Below are 18963 nucleotides of genomic sequence, written 5' to 3' on the forward strand. Positions count from 1 at the left end.
GTGTGTGTGTGTTTGAGAGTGTGTGTGTGTGTGTGTGTGTGTGTGTGTGTGTGTGTGTGTGTGTGTGTGTGTGTGTGTGTGTGTGTGTGTGTGTGTGTGTGTGTGTGTGTGTGTGTGTGTGTGGCATGTAGAACAGATTGAGTGATGTATGGAGTTTTATGGTCACCACATGCTGGCTCTTGTTGCAGGAATCAATAGGCTGTTTGGAGCTGTGCAGATTGTGTGTGTGTGTGTGTGTTTGCATAGAGATATTTCTTCATCTTGTAAAGCGTGAATGTGTGTCTGGAAAGGTTTGTGTATGTCTGGAAGCATCGCAGACAAAACATTGTCCATTAATGCTTCCACTTCAGCCCCCTGTGACATGCAATACTTTTCTCCACCTTGCCTATGTAAGACTTATCAGAGGAACTCACACGTACAAATCCTGCAAGATTATTTTTGTCTCTCGTTTGATGTTGTCTTTGTTCCCTTGATTCGTTTTTTAGGTTATTTCAGATTTTTTCTGTCCTTCAAATGCACAGTCATAGAGGCAAACACACTCCTCCTTTGTTCCTCAAAAAAGCACACATACAAACACACACACACACACACACACACACACACACACACACACACACACACACACACACACACACACACACACACACACACACTCACACAGCTTCTCTCTTTGAAGCTTTTATGTTGCTATTCTGTGCTTCTCCATTTGTTTCATCTAAAGACTGAACCCTGAGGAGGATTCGTCAACATGTCTGCCAGCCAGTTAAGAAAAAATAGTTTTCAAACTAGAAGCTTAAAAATAGTTTCCCAGCTATGATGTTTTCCTATCTGTGTTTTTATTATCTTGTTTTGTTCTTTTTGAAATGTAATCTGTTATTTATAGATTTTTTTCAATCCCATAAAAAAGAACTAGTTCTTTTGATCTCTTTTTTCTGTCTAGAATTTGTCATCCCATTCTGTGTATCAAAGAAACACATCTGCAATCTTTCTCCCCTAATCTTATTTAATGCTGAACAGCTAATCAATATGTCACACTCGGCATGCAGTGTTTGCATTTTGCAACATACTGTAAGATGACAAATACGGAGTAAGTAATCAACGAATAGTTCTTCATAATAATAACAAATAAGGAATTATGCAATGCTACATAAAAAAGCAATGCATGTGAATTGGAACTTGTATTGGTAAGGATTTTACTGTTACTTTACTTTTTAGAGTGAGTAGCTTTCATTATATATTAGATATTTAAATATATGTAAAACTAACCACAATGCCCCAGACATCTACAATATGACATTGTATTTTCTCAAAAGAGAAGGAAACAGGCAGCAGATTCTAATGAAGACAAGATCTAACTTTGAGTTGTCAAATCCTGACAGTCCTAGTTTTAGTCTGTATAAAAATAGAAAACACTCTTTTAATCTAATAAAATAAAGCAACAAAGCAGTAGTAAGAGGATCGGAGCACAGCTGGCTCTGTTCTCTGATGTTGTGCACGATGCCAGCCTCAACCCACTGCCAGCAGCCAGAGTCAACAGATGGCATTACGGAGCACAGTAATGTTGATGGAAAAAACGACGAAAGGATAAAAGGATTTAAAAAATCCAGACAAGAATAAGATGAAGAAGACTATTGTCTGTGGTCACTTCTGAATGATAGTGTAAGTTCCCTCAATGTAAAGAATGAAACTTTCTTTTCCCAGTTTAGTTTAATATTTGAGATTTTCCAAAACAACATTAGTAATTTGCTTGTGACTTAAATAAGCTTTGTGTTTCATGAGTGAATCAAAACCTCTATACTGTAACTATTGCTTCTTTCATGGCATCTTTTCATGCATTTTGCAAACTGTTGTTGTTTCACCATCACACTTTAAAATAGTTCACACACAGACTTTCACTTTCTATATTACAAATTACAGTGAATAAACACATCTGGGATACGAAGAAAAGCATTTTCCCTGAAGAGATTCATTAGCGTGGCGATTTTGCGAAACTGGTCATCAAAGCTGAATAAAGTCTGATAATAAGATATTCTTCTGTTGACTACCATCTTACTTTGTAAAGTAATGGCATCTGTGAAGAAACATTAAGAAAGAAAACGCAGGGAGCAGATCAACAATTCAGGAGAGAAAGTTGCCATGATGCACTTCATATTCTCCCCCTTAAAACTACCCCTGTCAGATATGCAAGTATCGTGGTGCTGGAAGCAAAGCCACGAGACGGACGGTTTTATCAATTATAGATGGTACACATCCTTTATAGAGCATTAAGTAACTGCAGTAGTCATACTCCGACCAGATTCCATTAGGATTGTTTGTGTCTCATATCGCTTTCACTATGAGGACGGCGGATATCTTAGAAATGAAGAGGTTCATAATAAGCACTCACTTAGAGTAAAGTGGAAATCTGCTGACATTTGAAGCCAGGATCTTGGCAGCTGAGAGAAAAACATTTTTATTATCAAATCTCTGTTCCTTTACAATTGCGTTCTTCTCTTCCTCTCCTTTTTGTGTAGCTGTCCTTTTCTCTCACTGTTTATGTTGAAACTGCGATTTCCCCTGACCACCACCCCCCTCCTTTATACCTCACATTCTCCCTCTTTCTCTTCTCCCCATTCTTTCACAGCAGTCTTTTATGTGTGCAGGACTTCATTGTGGCTCCCAGGGGGATTGTCGCCTCAGCTCTCTCCTCCTCCATTGTTACAGATTTTGGCCGTATAACTTTTTAAGCCCAGGAGAAGTAAACAGACAGAGAGGCAAAAACATAAAAAAAACTATGCAAGGGCTGTAAGGAAGCTGTAGTGAATGGAAGAGAAAGTATTTAAAAACAAAATTATACTATGCAGGCTTCTGTATCACTTTTCCTTGTGTCAGTTTTAATGATCCAAAGCAATAACATATGCTGTTTATAATAAGTAAAAGGGCATGCATGTAGCCTATGTGTCTGTGTTCGTAGCCTATATAATATTGCATCAGTGCTTTGAATACGTCATGTCGTCCCCGCGAGAGATAATTAGACCATATAAATATGCCAAAAAGAACCAAATAGAAATCAGGAAAACGTACTCCAAGAAGAACACGAGAGTGGATCATTCATTCATACATTATAGAAAAGTATCAGATAAACGTCAGACATAGCATTAAGAAGTAAGTTAGCATTTAGCTTTACCTATAATAACACATTACACAAATTAAACATGGAGGGAGGAAAATAAACAAATATTTAAATGTCTTTGGTCTAACCCCCACATTTACTCTCCGCTGTTAAATTCAAAAGTAAAACCGTATAATTCAAAAATAAATAAGTAAAAAGACAGAAACTGATTCAAATATATACCCCTATATATAATATATCACTTCCTGAAACATTTTAAGCTGCTGTATTCATCATCATCTTTATTCAAAGAGACTCTTGGTCCATTATTACAAGACATCAAACGCTCAAATATAAATTAAAAAAGGCAGTTATACCAATGTTTCCACAGAGGTGACTGGTATCGTACAGCACTGAAACACGGATTTGACAGCAGCATAATGACAGAGTTATGAGAAACATTCAATCGACAGATGAATTTGTACATTAGATTTCTCAAAAGAGCATGGAACGTGTTGACTCGTGCATTACAGAACATTTCACTTGCACTGCACCATCTTGGTTTTCTAAGCAGTATACGCAAACAGTCATTATATGCAACCTGGAGCTTCCGGAGGCTCGCCTTCTTATACTTGACCCACAAGGGAGCAGTAGAGAGGAGTGCAATAAGCTCTAAAGAGGTTCACCTTAATCTTATCTGAACACCAAGAGAATTTTCTAGCCAACATGTTGGCTTGTATATATAAGACACGCCGCTATCTATACATGTCATCATCATCAGCCATTTCATCTATGATGATGTGTTCCAGATATTTAGTTTTACAGCAAACAGACAGCACGTGTCCTGACAGACAGAATGTTGGAAAACAAAGGTTCTTATCCCCTTTCGCTCTGCAGATCATTACAGCGCTCTTCTTAGCACTGTATTTAACGTCAAATTTGACTCCGTAATCAGAACAAACATTTAGCAACTGTTGAAAACCAGCACTGCTAGGAGAAACAATTGCCAGATCATCAGCATACATAAGATGGTTTACGATCACATTACCAATCTAACCCCCACATTTACTCTCCGCTGTTAAAACCCGTATTGTGCCAGTGTTGTGTTGGACTGCATTATTAAACAGGTGTGTCTGGTATGTTGCTCAACAACAAACTAACAAACACATTTTTTAATAACACAAATAACTTGTTAAAGGTCAAATATAATAGTCTCATTTTAAACAGTCTCATGTGTATTTCAATAATCCTAAAAACAGTGGTGGAATGTAACTTGAGTTAATCAAATGTACTCAAGTAGCCTATACTTAATTATAATGTTGGGGTAATCTTAGGGTGTTTTAAATTTCTGCAACTACTACTTCACTACATTAATTTGACTCTTATAACTACTTTACATAAATTCATGTTTATATGATATATATTTAGGACTAATTTACTCAGTACTTTCCAAAACTCGCTACACATTGACGTATTACAGCATTACAAAAACAAATGATGATAAAAATATAATACTATATAATAATACAACACATTTGAGGCATTCTGCACCATTCATACTTTGACTCGTGATACATGAGTACATTTAGCTGATAATACTTCTGAAACATTTTGATCTCAGGACTTTTACTTTTAATGGAGTATGTTTTGATTGTGATATTAGTGCTTTTACTTATAAGAGCTGAGTACTTTTTCCGCCACTGCCTAAGAATAATCAATTCTACAATATAGGCTAGATTTGTGGGTCCATGGTTTGGACACTTGTGTGCTGCTACCCTCCGTGGCTGATTTAAGGTGGGAAGGAGGGGCTCCGGGCTGGTGTTTGGGGAGCAATAATGTCCGCTTGATTAAGCAGGAATAGTGTTTCAGAGCCGCAGACAGATGGAAAGCTGACTCTTCAAAACTGAGGCCAAAACCCACGGGCCTCCGGAGGGGAGAATTGAGCCTTACATCGCGGTGTGGGGCGGGGAGGAGGCACGGGACGTAAAAAGTGAAATGTTTGATCTGCGACAGCCGCGACGGGGTCACCGGGGCACGAGGACCCTGTGACAGCTGTATGATAATGAGCGCTCGCGCCACACTCTCCCGTGGATAGGTGCACTTTGAGTGGAGGAACGGCACGAGCGCTGCTGCTGGCTGCCAGTCTCTCATTTGGACCCGAGAGGGATGCGCGCGTGTCCTTGGTTCTCCAGCTACTCTAACTTTTAATAACACTGCGGGTATTTTAGACATGCTATTTGTTCTAAGACACGCATCTTTCAATTATTTATTTATTTATTAGGCTATTTCGTTTTTGAAGCTATTATTTTAGGATGTTGTTGGATATCAGTTTGGTTAAGATGAAGATATTTGGCAGGCTGGACTATACACTGGTGAGAGACATAATTTATTTATTGCATTATTGCTGTGCTTAACAAGTCTCTGGTTAGTTTAATTGAGACAAAATCTTCTGTTTTTGTTAATTTGCCTTATTTTCCTCGAGCATGGTGAAAATGAACTTTCATTAGTGGTCTGTCTTTAGTTTGAGGTAGAACTTAAGCTTTGTTGCTTTAAAACATATTTGTGTCATTGTGTTTGTGCACATGCTCCTTTTAAATCTTTTGAGTCCATCTGTGTGTCTGCTTCTGATCTCTGAATTCCTCAGCAGCCAGCCGGTAGACAGACTGTTGTATCACATCTCACCATGTTTTTGGTAAACCTGAGCTGAATCTTTCCACACATTCAATTTTGGCAAGATTTTGCTAAAAATACATATAACTGTTGCCTTCTGCTTATACCAACATAACATGCTGTCACTCTGCTGTTCACATTTACACTAAGCAGACAGTTATAGCAATATTGAAAGAACAAAATACAGTTGTGAATCTTGTTGCTGGAACAATCAATAAAAAAAGCCTAGGTTCTTAAAACAAAGTCCAAAAAGATCTGAAAGTGCATGACGACAAGTGTGTGTGTGTGTGTGTGTGTGTGTGTGTGTGTGTGTGTGTGTGTGTGTGTGTGTGTGTGTGTGTGTGTGTGTGTGTGTGTGTGTGTGTGTGTGTGTGTGTGTGTGTGTGTGTAGTCTTCCTATGTGCACAACTTGCCATATGCCCAGTGTCACCTTGCCATAAACTAAAGGCCTGCTTGACAATAGTGAAACCTAACCTCGGGTTTGGCTCTCTTTTAAATCCTTGCTCTTGTGTTTTCCGCCTCGCTGAACATGTGGCATCTGGTTCTGAGGATTTTGACCCCTATCACTTACAGTGGAGTTGCTTTTGGGAAAGAAACTCATTGGGGCCAGTGTGTACAGGAGGAATGATAACATTACCAAAACTGTAGTTTATAGGGACGAAAGGACATGATGACTGTTATTTTTCCTGATGACATTAGTCTTGGTTTTGCAGAGCAGGAGCAACTAAATCATGGAAACGTTGCCTTTACAGTGCAATGGTTTCAGGCAGTTCACTGGGCACTCTTTTCATTGTCTGAGGCTTGAGGAAACACATCTTCTTCAAATGAAATCATGGGAAACAAAAAGCCAGACCCTAAAATGAATCTTCTTATTCTTCCTACAGGACTTTTCTTATGATGACCCTAAGTTGGAGTTCAACGTGGACGCACCCAATGGCGTGGTTATGGAGGGATACCTCTTCAAAAGGGCCAGCAATGCGTTCAAGACCTGGAACAGGTAACAGAGCAGTAAAGAGGAAGATCATAACAGAGAGGGTTAACTGAAGTCAACATACAATTCAAAAGACAATAATGAGATAACCAGTACACATGCAACACAAAACAAACAAACAGTGCATTTAGTAAGGCTACACAACAATACAAAGGCATGTGTCGTGTTGGATGATTTTACCTTTAGCCTAAAAAGATACTTGATAAGACAGAAGAATGCCCTTCAGCCTCCATTTTCAATACTCATTTAAAGATTCAATAAACCTAGTTGCAATGAACAGTTTTTTCCTTTGCTTGACCAATTTCAGCATGCATACATATGATGGATCATTTATATCTCACAGAAACTGTCTAACCTCATTTTGTTCTCTTCTAAAGGCGGTGGTTTTCTATACAAAACAGCCAGCTGGTCTACCAGAAGAAACTCAAGGTATATTTTAATTAAGCATTTGTTTTCATTACCAAAATGTGCCTATCACTGAGCAAATTATAATGTTCGACAGTTCAAAGTTGTCGTTGTCAACTAATTATACAATAGTTGGCACATTAGTGGCGAAGAATAGGGCTAACATGCTTTTGTCGCTTGAAGGGTGAATATGGTGTTGTGTGTGTTATGGAGTTGTTGTGACACTTGTCTCGCTGGTGATGACAGGACTCTCTGACGGTGGTGGTGGAGGACCTGAGGTTATGCTCTGTAAAACTGTGTGAAGATAACGAGAGGAGGTTCTGCTTCGAGGTGGTTTCACCAACTAAGTAAGTGTGTGTGTGTGTGTGTGTGTGTGTGTGTGTGTGTGTGTGTGTGTGTGTGTGTGTGTGTGCAACCGTATGGAACATGCTGTTACTTGTACATCTATCCATGTGTTTTAGTTCCTGATGCACCAAATCAGCATGTTGTTTTTATTGAGCCTAATTCAAGGCAATATCTCTCGCACATTTTTTGATTTAATAATCTTAGAGAATATTATTTCGTAATTTTACACATTTACAGCTTAAATATAAGAGAATGTTCAAGTTTGTATTCCTTTGTACATTTTAGATCTTCTCTTCGCCTATAAATTGTTGCATTGTTGACTGTATCACTTGTAACTTACAGCCAAATAACTTAGTAGACAGTTGTGGGCAGTCAGGGTTGTGTATTAAATTAAATCTACATTTCTATAGGAGCTGCATGCTGCAGGCTGAGTCTGAGAAGCTGCGGCAGGCTTGGATCCAGGCTGTCCAGGCAAGCATTGCCTCTGCTTACAAAGACATCGCCGACAATTATTACATTGAGGTACGAACGAACAAAGCACAAACACAGCAACCGTCATTTAACAGCATACAAGTGCTGTTTCTTTTTGTTACAAATTGGTCCCTGGTTTAGCTTCAGAATCTCTGACCTGCTTGCCTCTCTGCAGCGTTTGGACCGGACAGCCTCGCCCTCCACCAGCAGCATCGACTCTGCCAGCGAGCCCAGAGAGAGGGCTGACCGAGGGGTGCGGGGGGGCGGGGAGAGCCTCCTGCAGAGGGTCCAGAGCCTGCCTGGCAACGACCTGTGCTGTGACTGCAGCCAAACGGCTCCCTGCTGGGCCTCCATCAACCTGGGAGTGCTGCTCTGCATTGAGTGCTCGGGGATCCACAGGTAACTGCACTCTGCACTGGGTTTGTCAGTGTGAATAGACCATCTATAGCAAAGTGCTGCAAGAAAAAGCCATCTCAAAACATCTTTCCAAGTCGTCCTCGCCACCTTTTCTAAGTCATATTTGTCCTGTTTCTGCTTATTTATTTCTATTTAACTCACATAAAAACATTGCATTTTATTCAAAGATAATGTTGTCGTGTCTCCTCTGATAGTGTTTGACTAACCCCATTCCACTTTCCATTACATAAACTCAGATTCAACAGTTTTGAAGATATTTTCTAGATGTAGTTAAACATACAGGTGTGTTGAGCTGATTAAAGTCACCATGTTCATGTTGAAGTTAAAGAAGGCTGTTTTTAGCTCTGCTCTTGAGATTTTAACAAAAAAAAGTTTGCCACATCAGGCAATGTAATATATATAGAAAATATGCTGTGGTTAGAAATAAACACTTCTGACACTTCACTTTCTTTATATAATCTCTTTCTCCCTTGTTTCTTTCAGGAGTTTAGGCGTCCATTGCTCAAAAGTGCGTTCACTGACGTTAGACTCATGGGAGCCAGAATTACTCAAGGTGCGTCTCCTGACAAAATTGCCAGCAGCTTCTTTCACAGAGTTGCATTTATCTTTGCTTCAGTGCTTTGCAGAATAACTGATTTTCTTTCCTTTTATCTCTGTCTCCCATCTTTATCCTCCTTCTTTCTCTCATGTTTAGCTGATGTGTGAATTGGGGAACACTGTGATTAACCACATCTATGAGGGATCCTGCGAGGAGATGGGAGTTAAAAAACCTGGACCGTCCAGTACAAGGTCAGTAGCCTTCTTAGCATGACCATAATTACATATTGCCAACACTTTGTACAATTGCGACATTAATACATTAATATACATTTGGACTGTACTGTTAAGTTCATAAACATTTTGAACACATGCAAGATGTTCCCTTTCAGTCTTCGCTCCAAGAGGAGCAATTGGCAAGGGATAAAAAGAGTCTACTATATATAATATTATTATTTATAAGTTAATTAAAAGGTATCTTCACCGACTTATCTACATAGTGATACCTGTCTTTCAGTTTCCAGCATATTATTTATCATACAATTCATGATACAGGCAGCTTTCTGTTCATGTCAGATCTCAAATTATTAAAAAATAGTTTCTGATCATCTGCCCCCAGGCAGGAGAAAGAGGCCTGGATCAAGTCTAAGTACGTGGAAAAACGCTTCCTGAAGAAGATGAGTGGGAGTGAGGCTCTGGTGGAGGGTGAAAGGAAGTCCCGTCCCTGGACAGTGAAGAAGTGCCGACGACACAACAGCTCTGTGCGGGCCCCCAACAAGGCCCGCAGGAAATACCATCGCTACGAGCCGGGCAGCGCCTCCCCTGCAAACCTCTCAGCAGGTCAGTGCAGAGAATCAACTTCTCTGTAGTAGCACCAGGCGCATGAAATCAAGAGCTGCAAGATATGTGTATATTTATAGAATCCAAGACTGAAATCTTGTTGTGTTGTTTTGTCATCTGGCAGCAGCTGCAGCAAAGTTTCGCCGGGACTCTCTGTTCTGTCCAGATGAGCTGGATTCACTATTTTCCTACTTTGACACCGGCAATGGTCCTCGCAGTAAGTACACAAAGCAGTCAGTACACAAAGCAGTCAGTACACAAAGCAGTCAGTACACAAAGCAGTCAGTACACAACACAGTCAGTACACAAAGCAGTCAGTACACAAAGCAGTCAATACACAAAGCAGTCAGTAAACAACACAGTCAGTACACAACCCAGTCAGTACACAACACAGTTAGTACACAACCCAGTCAGTACACAACACAGTTAGTACACACAAGAACAAAGTACTTGCAATGTTATCCAACATTGCAGGTAAGAGGTTTTTACCTCATATAGATTGGTAAATAACAACAATGTAACATCTATATGTATTTTAGGCGACATCTTGTATAGTCTTTCGGGGTTTGTGTGAACACATTCAGTCTGTCACAAGGGTGAAAACGGTGCTGTCCTATCAGTGATGGTGGTGTTTCTGTGTGTGTGAGTAGAGCAGTGTGTGCTCTGTAATGATTAACGTGTCCATGGCTTGGCGCTGCTTGGCCCCGCAGGTCTGAGCAGCGACAGCGGCCTGGGAGGAAGTACTGACGGCAGCACAGACATCCTGGTATTTGGCTCGGTGGTGGACAGCGTCACAGAAGAAGGTAAGAGTGTTTGTGGTGGACAGTAAAATACACGTTACAGTAACCCATCTACCACTGGAGGAAAAGTTCCTATTTCCGATCACTGCAAAGTAGAAGTGATGTGATCAATTGTTTTTACTTTTAATGTATTATGTTTTAAATAGCATGTATAGTTTAATGTTAAAACATAAAACTCAGTGCTGCTGTAGCTTAACAAATATTGCCTTAAATGAGTAGACATTGATGTGATGTCCGATCCATTCAAACAGTCTGAAATATAATCTGCTCCACTGAAAGAATCCTCACAGATTCTTACCGCTGGCACAATACAATTATGATAAATCTAATAAATAGTATTGCTTTTAATATTATCTCAAATTGGCCCTACTCATCGTCTACAAGCAGCCTAACAAAGAACCTAGAGAACACAGCATGGTATCCCCTATCACATTCCTGTTTTCAACATTCCTTCATTGTGTTACCTTTCCTAACCTCAGAGGAGGAGTCGGAGGAGTCCTCCAGTGGTGAGGTGGAGATTGAACAGGAAGTATCTTCAGACCCTGAAGACCCTAGGGAGCTCCACCCGGGGGCGCTGCTCCACCGATCCTCCCGTCTGCACAACCTGCCTCTCATGGCGGAGGCCTTGGCGCACGGTGCCGACGTACATGCTGCAAATGAGGAGGAGGGCAAAACGCCGCTCATTCAGGCTGTGGTCGGGGTAAGAGAGTGTTTGTGAAGCCTATCAAATCATTTAGATGTATCTGGAAGTGAGAGAAATATAAAAAATGTCTGGGTTGAATTACAAATAAATAATAATCTGCCGAAGTCGACAGACCAATAAAATAAAAATAAATAAAAAATGTCTCTCTTATGTCTCTCTCAGGGCTCTCTGATCGCATGTGAGTTCCTGCTACAGAACGGTGCCGATGTGAACCAGCGGGACATGAGGGGCAGAGGCCCGCTGCACCACGCCACCAACCTGGGACACACTGGGTAAGACACGCCTTCAAAAAAACTGAAGAAAGTCCTTATAGGGTGTCAGCTGCTCTGTGCCTCCTGGTGCATGTTCCAACTTGAATGTAATTCAATTGAAGTGCAGGCATCTTTTTTCTCTGTAACACGAATGGAAACTACTCTCAGACAACTTTTTTTCACATGTCATAATTCCTTTCTTTCACAACACAGCTTAAGTGTAAACACAATATATAATTGCTGCTTTGAATGACGTTTATTCAATTCATGCTGCCAAAGTTATTCACAGCAAATATTCTCCAGATCAAAAGGGAGATTTAATTACCACTAACATACCCACCATTATGAGATCTGTTATTGGAAACTTAAACATGAGCTAGAAACGACTTTTAAAAAACATTAAAACAAAGTTAGGTCATTGCATTCACAGTTTAGTAAATATTGTAACTAGGCATCCATCCAATATCTTTAATATCTTCATCATTCATCATGTTCCTGGTGTCAATAACTCCTATAGTGACCTCTTTTCTCCGCATCTTTTTTTCATGCAGTCAAGTGTGTCTGTTCCTGAAGAGAGGAGCGTCGCAATCGGAGGTGGACGAGCAGGGTCACGACCCCCTCAGCATCGCTGTGCAGGCGGCCAACGCAGACATCGTCACCCTGTGAGTGATCCAGAAACTTCTCAGCCCTTTGATTAAGTTTTTAATAATCATTTATACATTGAATCATCCCTTAGATTAAACATTAAATATTCATTTCATTTAGTAAAATGGGGCCCAATAGTCATGTTGTAAATTGGAAATCTGATAATCAATTTTGTGAGGTATTGAGGTAACACACATTGGACTATTGTACTGCTCTGCTCGGAATTCACTAAAAACAATAAAAATACACAACATGATCTGTACTCGACATTTTCTTACTAGCTTTTCCTGGAGCTATAACGAGATGTGGTCATCTATTATTTTCAACCTTATTTACTTTAAATGAAGTTTCAATCTTAAACATCTAAAAGTGGTTTAAAGGGATTTGATCATTTTTTTATGAGAGACAATTATTGATTGTTGTTTCTCTTTCCCTTCCTCCTCTTGTCCTTTTCTCTCCTCTGTGATTCATCTCCCTCGCGGCTCTTTACCTTATCACCACCTTTCCATTCTCACCGTCTCCTCCCACCTCATCATCTCAACCTTTTTACTCCCTCTTATTTTCCCTTCTGTCATTCGCCGTCTTACTATCCCATTCCTGCTTCCATGTGTGTGTGTCCCCCTCTCTTCCATCACTCATCTCGCTCTGCCCCTTGTCTTTTTCTTTTCTCCGCCAGGTTGCGTCTAGCGCGGATGAACGAGGAGATGCGAGAGGCCGAGGCTCCTTTGGGTCAACCAGGTCAATACCACAGCAGCAGCCCCACTGAGCAGCAGTATAGGAAGTGCATCCAGGAATTCATCTGTCTCACCATAGAGGAGTGCTAGTGGTCACTTCCGTATCGAGGAGCAAAGCTTGTGCTCTCTCTCTCTCTCTTTATATAAATACATATATAAAAATGTTCCTCCTGAATGAACTTAAAATAACTGTGTAGATGAGGTTGCCCCTAGACACTGATCTCTAGTCTGTTACTTACGTAGATCTGGGTCTACAGGGAACTTCTTTGGGGTTTTTGAGGAGAGAGGAGCGTACCACTTGCACATTATGGGGGTGCGTTGTGTCATAGGGAGACCCCTGATGGACCTTTTTAACTCTACTGACAATACAACTCAATTTTTCTGCATCAACACTACTTTTCTGCTCGGCAACCGCCACGCTATGCTAGCTTCACGACACGTACAATGACATCTGCTTTTTGGTGTTTTGCTAACTGGGTAATCCTCTAACTTACCATAACGTGGTGTTGTAACCTATTGTGTGAGGGTGTGGGTTTACTGTTGCCTTACAGCTCTTACCTCTGCATTTCCCCCCATACACTTTATATCTATCCAAACCATCTGTGTGACATCCAACTTACCATACTCTTCTTAATCCGAGATGTACATATACGTATTTAGAAATTATATGGGTAATCTTTAAACTATGTAGTGTGGCATGAGGTAAAAAAACATGGTATTTGTTCCATTACTAAGAAAAAAAAGAGTAACTGACACGTTGCAGTAGAGCTGGGCAGGGTAGTTTCCTGTGTATAAAGATGGAAGGGAAATGTAATGTAAAACTGTGACAAAAATACTGAAGGGCTCGTGAAGAAGAGACCCTCGTCTGCTTTGTAAGATACTATGTGAGTGAGTGAGAGAATGAGTGAGTGAGTGCATGGGACAAGGAATACTGAGAGTTAAATAATACGATAGTACGATACATTATTTAAAGGAAAAAAAGAAACTGTGCACTTTTCCCATCTACAGTATTATAATTGTTTTATTTTTCATCCTATTAATTTTTACATTGTAATTGTCTCGCCAAGCTATTCTATATCAATTGTCTGTCTCTTTATTTATGTTTATCTCCCCAAAGGACCAATGCAATGCATTCTTGGATGCAGTTTACGTCTGCATTTCCGTTAATGATTGTCATTTCAACCTGGAAGCATTACTTAGAATGTATGACAGGAAGTCTTTAGATAACATCATTGTATAAGCACTCATTTTGCTTTCATGTTCCCAACGGAACGGCCTTACATTGCTAGGATTATTGGTATTAATTCCCCTTAAAGAGAATTCACTAGCATATTGGAAATCTAGTAACAATGAACCATTTAAAAAATGGATTGCAGTCATTTGTTCATTGTTTTATGTCAGGATGAGAACTTGCTACCGTGATGTGCAGACGAACCAGAGCAGCAAGAAGTGATAGTGTATAAAACTGGATTTACTTCTCACCCTAAGAGACAAAGGAGACTCATGACACCTCCATTATGTTCTAAATACTCATCCATGTTACCGTATCTGTGATGAGATAAAAGAGCACATTTCTTTAATACAGTTTAGACACTTGTGGGATCGAATGACTTATACATCTGGCTTATTTCTGCAGTGTTCCCTGCATGCTTTGCCAGAATTTCTTTATGGGGAAAAGTTCAACATCGTTTGCATTCTGAGCATGATTGAATACGTTTCGTATGGTTTGATCACGTCGTGCAGTGCAGTCCTGTGGAATGAGCATGTGCCACCAAGGCCCCTCTGGTGTCAGAAATATCTTACTCTATGCACCTCTGTGCAATTCTTCCATCCACGGACCCAATCTGTGGTGACTTCCTCATTCCTGTCTTTTTGTTTTCTTTGTTTCACCATAAGCTTACCAACAATAATGAATTGTTTTTTAATGTTGTGGTTTATTTTCCTCAGCCAAAGACTTTTTAAAGGGAAAGTGTCTGATATTGTTGTATTATATAACCGTCTTTTTGTTTTTAAACTGAAACTGTTCAGAGTAGAAACAGCATTGTCTTACCATGCTTTGTGAAGTGACAGAGTGGTAGAAACACTGTTAGTGTACTCACATGTTGAAAAGAGGTTACAGAAGTAATGTGACAGACCTGAGGGATTTTGATATGGCAGGTGATGTACTGCGAGTAGAACCAGTCTAGAGGTTGATGTGAAGCTACTGTGACCAAACCGTTAGGGGCCCTCGCTCTAGCGGAAGTGTTAAATGTTGTGTCCATTTTGTGTATTGACGTAGGAGTGGTTAAAGGTGCTGTTCAAAGCAAATTGCTGTAAATAGTACACTTGTGTATTTTAACTTGATGCCAACCTCCTGCCTCTCAGCATTCAATCATGGATCCTGATCTGGTTTTATGTGTGTCTTTTTATTCTCTTCTAAAAAAAAAATCTACCTGTCAAGCAACACTGTACCACAGTTCTGCTTGGAGGCGTTCTTCTGTTCACTGATATTTGGATATCTTTGGAATACTTTCTTCCTTGTCTTTAGAAGCACTGAGGGGAAAAAAGAAAACATACAATAAAACTGAGAAACTCTTGATGAACTAACCCTGCTTCCTGCTTCTTGCTCTCATTCCCTGTCTCATCTCTTATTCATAACATTCTCTCAACATTGCAGCAATACTTTCAAAAGACCTACGGATTAGTTTTTCTAATGATGACATGCTTATTGTTCTAAAGTTATGAAATATAGCTATGTAGAAGCTTTGCCAGGTGTTGAGAGAATGCTATCGTTTTTACAATCTGGTGTATCTGGTGTTTTATAATACAATGTGGGAAAGCACTTGGCTTATTCAAAGCAATACAATGGTTTCTTTCATGGTAACACTTTTAAAGAAGGTGTACATCTCCAGGCTGCCAGTTCAATCTCAACATGCTATTTATAGATCACTTTAGTGTTTGGGGTGTTTCAAATAGCGTCTCAGTTTCTAGTCTGCATCAGCAATACCGTGCCTTGAATAATTTAGTGTCTCCAGTTTTAAAACATTAATGAGCCCTCACTAGCATTATTATGCCATCACTAACGAATGCTTTCACATGTTGGAAATGTCTAATTGCTCGCTTTACACCTAAGCACATGTCCACTTGAGGAAATAAACTGACATATCATTGCTTCTGTCACCACAGGGGTTGCCGGGGGCAGCAGGAGAGTTAAACCCAAGGATGTTCGGGATAGAGTGAGTGAAGCATCCTGGGCCGTCTTTTAGGGACTAGTGTGATAATGTGATTCTCTTTTCCCTGGTGGCTGTGGGTTTCTGTTGCACACACACTCTTTTGGGAAACAGTTGGAGCTGTCTTGATGTTGGGAATCTTTTTTCTGCCTCCTGTGGAGCAATGAGCCATTCGGCATTAAACAGAAATCTACTGTGGAGGAGCGATGTGTCGTGAGGCAATACAGCATCCCCGTAATATATTGGGAAATATTTATCCAAAATGTTACAACATTTAATTCATTGTAAGTCCCAGAGAATGGTAGGTACGGTACACTGCATATTATGAAATCTGAATAAGTAAATTAACCCCTGTGCCTCACACTTAATTCAATTAAATTAATAATTTGGGCTATTTGTGGCATACATGTTTTCTTCTAATCAGCTATCATAATAAGTCTATAATAAACTGTGTGGTCAAAATACAGACAGACCCTTTAGAATAATAAAGTACCCCATTTAAAAAAAACAACATTTAAAGGAAACCTTTTTCATCCCGCAACCATTACATCACAATATATAATAAATAAACATTTAATTTTCCTGTTTTCAACTGGGATAATTGCTGCTGTATTATGCGTTTGATTCAGTGCATCAAAATTATTATTTGCAAAACATTGACAAATCCCATACTGAAAATCGAATGATAGGTAAAGATTAAACTCAACAAAAAGGGAAAATAGTAAATATTTGTATGTTATTTCTTTTGTGGACCTTTTTGTCCTATATGAGCAACTTTTTAAAAGTGTGGCACAAGGGTTAATCAAAGCCAAGTAGACCTTGGCGACGTACGAGAGGGAAGGGGATCCCAGGATGATGTAGGAGTGAAATGGTCAGGATGCTCACCACTCTTTCCCTGCAAGTTCCTGGTTTTCTATCTGCAAACTAACAAAGACTCCCACATAGAAGGGTAACCTTTCTTAAGAAAATGTGCAAAAAATGCAGCTTTAGTTTCTGGTATCCACACAGTGTTCACTCAATTAACTTAACACGCTTCATAGAAGAACGAGTCACTTACCTGAAGGAATGGGTGTCTTTGTACCACCACGGTAGACCCAGGAACTTCACTCAATCTTGAGGCCGTGCTTTTGGGGGCTTTGACTTTTTCTCTGTCTTTCTTCATGAATGGTGAAATGTGGGTTAAAGGAGATTGCAGCGTTTGCTGGTTTTCTGCCTTTATGTAGTGTCATTAAAAAGGCTTGTGTTAATAACCTATGTTAAAGTAATTTGAAAACCAGCAGATTGGTCACTGCAGTCTCCCCGGTGCCATGCAGTGGGAAACCCCCCCTTGACTTTAGTATCCCCTGTTGCAGGTGACAACTCCAGTGTTGATGTCTTTCGCGAGTTTTCTCTCCTCGCGTCTCTCCAGCCCGAGAAGTTGAGGAGAAGGAGCTTACAGTTCAGCTGCTCTAAGAGTCCACAGTGAAGACTGACCACCACACACTGGCCACTCTTCGGTCCCTTTGAACTATAGAGGGAGGCAGCCCAGGCGCATTCAAACTGACATTTTGATGCTGCTCAGGAAGGAGTGCTGCAGGCATAAGCAAGTGGTATGAACCCTGCAGGGACTATAAGCTGTTTCAGTCTCGCAATTGTTTTAATTGCTATTGTAAATAATGTTCAGTTAAAATAATAAATCTTGGTCATGTGAAAATGTTATACAGTGCCAACAGTTACTTTACACGGGTGTAATTTCAATATGACCAAAGTCATTTCATCATGTCACAAGATCATGTTTTCATTTTTTAAAGGGCCCTTATTGCACTTCAGTCATTTGCAGAAGATATATTTGGAAATATCTTTCAAAATGTAGACTTTAACTTTTGCTATAATATAACACATTATTTGACTGCCCTGTAAATGCGCATGTCTTTTGAACTTTATTACAACATGTATTATTTCCAGGGCTTTGCAAATTAACCCTGATGCCATTACATTGTCATTCCTTCACTCCAGAGCAGAACATTATGCAATTGTTACCATAAGCTTAATGGTATCCTCTCTATGATGAGTAAATTAACTTGATGTTTTAGATCAGTGCCTCTTTTATGATTGTTGTTTGTTTGTCAACTGTAGATCTCTGATGAACTGTCTTGAAACTGGTGGCAGAAATAAAATAAAAATAGGCTAAAATGGAAGGCCTAAAACGATAAAATGTGTTTCCTTTTTAACTTTGTCTAAGAAGAGGACCTCTGTCCGTACTTGTCTTGGGGATTAATGGACTACAATGTAAGTAAAGGTCTTCAAATAATTGTATTCTAGGCTGATTAGCCTAGAGTTGCAGTTAAATGATTTTTGAAATATATAGGTACAACATAGCTAAGTACATTAAATTACTCAAGGACTTGTACTTGTAGTTATTTGTTCACATGATGCTATACTTAATACTTGTACTACACTATATTTAAGACAAATGTTGTGTTTTTTTCTTCACTACATACATTTTGTATTTAGTTACTTTGCAGATTTAGGTTAATACAAAATATAAATCTACACATACATTATTAGTTGTTATTATTAGAGGTTAAGCTAAACAGTAGTGTATAAAGTAAATCAAATAAACGCCACCTTCACCAAGTACAATATTGAAGAGATGAACAAATTAATGCACAATCCTTGAAATAAAATCATAAAAAAATATCTTAAATGGGCCATTCTGCTTTCTGCATAAGGAGTACTTTTAATTGTGTTACTTTGCTGTAAGTATTTACTTTTTTCTTTTACTTCTAACCGAGTATGTTTCAGAGGTCGGAAGTAACTAAGTAGATTTACTCAAGTACTGTACTGTACAATTTTGAAAACTTGTACTTTACTT

At 39.5% G+C, this 18963-nt stretch overlaps 1 protein-coding gene across 5 annotated transcripts in view; it reads left to right on the forward strand.

Annotated features, from left to right (window-relative positions):
* acap3b (ArfGAP with coiled-coil, ankyrin repeat and PH domains 3b) overlaps positions 1-18297 on the forward strand; it is a 57760-nt gene extending 39463 nt beyond the window's left edge. The window contains exons 11-26 of one of the 5 annotated variants that reach the window (XM_010785730.1): positions 6646-6758; positions 7130-7181; positions 7404-7504; positions 7913-8024; positions 8149-8372; positions 8874-8943; positions 9085-9179; positions 9547-9767; positions 9892-9984; positions 10478-10570; positions 11047-11267; positions 11433-11542; positions 12073-12183; positions 12843-12943; positions 16066-16115; positions 17462-18297. In XM_010785730.1, coding sequence (XP_010784032.1) covers positions 6646-6758; positions 7130-7181; positions 7404-7504; positions 7913-8024; positions 8149-8372; positions 8874-8943; positions 9085-9179; positions 9547-9767; positions 9892-9984; positions 10478-10570; positions 11047-11267; positions 11433-11542; positions 12073-12183; positions 12843-12943; positions 16066-16115; positions 17462-17530 — 1836 coding nt within the window. In that variant the 3' untranslated portion in view covers positions 17531-18297. Of the gene's footprint in view, positions 1-6645; positions 6759-7129; positions 7182-7403; positions 7505-7912; positions 8025-8148; positions 8373-8873; positions 8944-9084; positions 9180-9546; positions 9768-9891; positions 9985-10468; positions 10571-11046; positions 11268-11432; positions 11543-12072; positions 12184-12842; positions 15487-16065; positions 16116-17461 lie in introns of those variants that run through there. The other 4 variants (XM_010785729.1, XM_010785731.1, XM_010785733.1 and 1 more) reach the window with 4 other exon arrangements.
* The last annotated feature ends 666 nt before the right edge of the window (positions 18298-18963 follow it).

This window comes from Notothenia coriiceps, unplaced genomic scaffold (assembly GCF_000735185.1).
Source record: "Notothenia coriiceps isolate Sejong01 unplaced genomic scaffold, NC01 NC01_scaffold00028155, whole genome shotgun sequence".
Taxonomy (NCBI): domain Eukaryota; kingdom Metazoa; phylum Chordata; class Actinopteri; order Perciformes; family Nototheniidae; genus Notothenia; species Notothenia coriiceps.